Source organism: Octopus bimaculoides, chromosome 12, assembly GCF_001194135.2.
Source record: "Octopus bimaculoides isolate UCB-OBI-ISO-001 chromosome 12, ASM119413v2, whole genome shotgun sequence".
In the NCBI taxonomy this organism is placed as follows: Eukaryota; Metazoa; Mollusca; class Cephalopoda; order Octopoda; family Octopodidae; genus Octopus; species Octopus bimaculoides.
Window position 1 is genome coordinate 57447487 of NC_068992.1, and position 2301 is coordinate 57449787.

General features: G+C 38.4%; 1 protein-coding gene across 1 annotated transcript in view; it reads left to right on the plus strand.

The window, feature by feature from the left end:
• The window catches only part of LOC106868186 (uncharacterized), a 90319-nt gene that overhangs the window by 57973 nt on the left and 30045 nt on the right, over nucleotides 1-2301 (plus strand). Inside the window, exon 2 of the mRNA XM_014913335.2 lies at nucleotides 1014-1438. Coding sequence (XP_014768821.1) covers nucleotides 1014-1438 — 425 coding nt within the window. The remainder of the gene's footprint in view (nucleotides 1-1013; nucleotides 1439-2301) is intronic.

The following is a 2301-nucleotide window of genomic DNA, read 5'->3' on the forward strand; positions in this document are numbered from 1 at the left end:
ATCATGATCACGATCATCCTCATCCTCATCCTCATCATCATCATCATCATCATCATCATCATCATCATCATCATCAATATCACCACCATCAACGCCGTCGTTATTATTCAACGCTGAACTTGTTCTAAACTTCACTCACGCTCATATATTTATAACGGTTTCTTTGAAGTTTCCATGTATTCTATGAATGATAGTTTTATGTTTAGAAACAAGATCGTAGTGGAAAAGGGGACATACAGTATGTTAAGGGCTTTCGTTTTGAAAGGAGTCGAGATGATTGTGGGAGGGGTATTCAACCTGACCCATTTCATTCAACTTGTCCCACTTCCGCGAACACCTGTGAGTACATGTACGGTAATTCTGCATGTACCGAATCACTGTAACTTCTAATCACACACACACACACACACACACACACACACACACACACACACACACACACACACTCAAACATACATAGCCAAACACCTATATATATATACATGCACATATACATATACAGATACAAACTCACACTTGCAAACGCAACGTTCTGAGTTCAAATTCCGCCGAGGTCGACTTTGCCCTTTCATCCTTTCGGGGTCGATAAATTAAGTACCAGTTGTGTACTGGAGTCGATCTAATCGACTGCCCCACCTCCCACAAAATTTCAGACCTTGTGCCTCTAGTAGAGCGGATTATTATTATTATTATTATTATTATTATTATTATTATTATTATTATTATTATTATTATTATTATTATTATTATTATTAAGGCCACGAGCTGGTAGAATCGTTAGTACGCCGGGTAAAATGCTTAGCGGTATTTTGTTCTGAGTTCAAATTGCGCCAAGGTCGACTTTGTCTTTCATCTTTTCGGGTCGATTAAATAAGTACGCACTGGGGTCGATATAATCAACTTAATCCCTTCCCCCAAATTTGAGGCCTTGTGCTTCCAATAGAAATATTATTATTATTATTATTATTATTATTATTATTATTAATGATGACCTTTCTTTTGGTATATTTCAGGACAGAAAACTATATTAACAGTTCTACTACATCGGAACCGGCCCCTAGTGCGGAAGCAGTAGGTGAGGGAATCGTACTCATCATCATCTGTTTGTTTGCGTTTTTCGGTAATACTTTGTTATGTACAGTAATACTAAGGACACGTTCGTTAAGAAACAGCTCAACATATTTGATCCTTTGTCTTTCTATATCGGATATCGTAGTCACTGTGGTGAATATGCCATTGACCATTTTCTCTATATTCAAAGGAATTTGGCCATTCACGGAGGATGATTGTGTTGCGTTGGGCTACATAAATATGGTTAGTTTTATTGCCAGTGTCATGTCTCTCACTGCCATAAGTCTGAACCGCTATTTTAGAATATGTCGTTCCCTGCACTTCAAATCGATGTTTACTTTCAAGAAGACAATGATGATGGCTTTTGGTAAGTAGTTTTTTTATCTTTCTTTTCTAACCTTCATTATTTAACTCTCTATTAAGGCGGTAAGTTGGCAGACTCGTTAGCACACTAGACGAAATGCTTAGCGGTATTTCGCCCGTCACTACGTTCAAAGTTCAAATTCCTCCGAGGTCGGCTTCGCTTTTCATCCTTTCGGGGGTCAATAAATTAAGCACCAGTGAAATACTGGGGTCGATGTAATTGACTAGTCCTCTCTCCCCCAAATTTCAGGCCTTGTGCCTCAAGTAGAAAGGATTATTTAACTCCCTATCTATCCTGCAAACTGTTTCTGTTTCTGTTGCCTGTATTCGCTACACCTTTCTATATAAGACTCCTTTCTACTATAGACACAAGGTCTGAAATTGTTGAGTCGGGGCTAGTCGATTACATCAATCGCAGTGCTCACGCAGCTGGTACTTAATTTCATGAAAGCCGAAAGAATGAAAGTCAAGATCAATCTCGGCAGAATTTGAACTCAGAACGTAAAACCGGAAGAAATGCCGCTAAGTCCAGCGTGCTAACAATTCTGCCAGTTTACTGATTTATGATTCTGTCTGCTCCGCTTCTGATTTAGGCACAAGGCCAGTAATTTTTAGTCTAACGGAAGTAATCAATATCATCATAGACCCGGAAACAATGAAAGGCAAAATTCGATGTTAGCAACATTTGAAATCAGAACGTAAAGTGCCAGAAAAAATGCTGCTTAAGCAGTTTGTCCAATGTTCTAACGATTCTCTCAGAAGGAAGAGGAAGCGAAAAAAAAAAAAAAGACTGGTCGTCAGTTTATGAAGAACATTCTGTTTCTAGATTCAAATAACTTGAATAAGCAATGCTCTTTTGTACGTTTC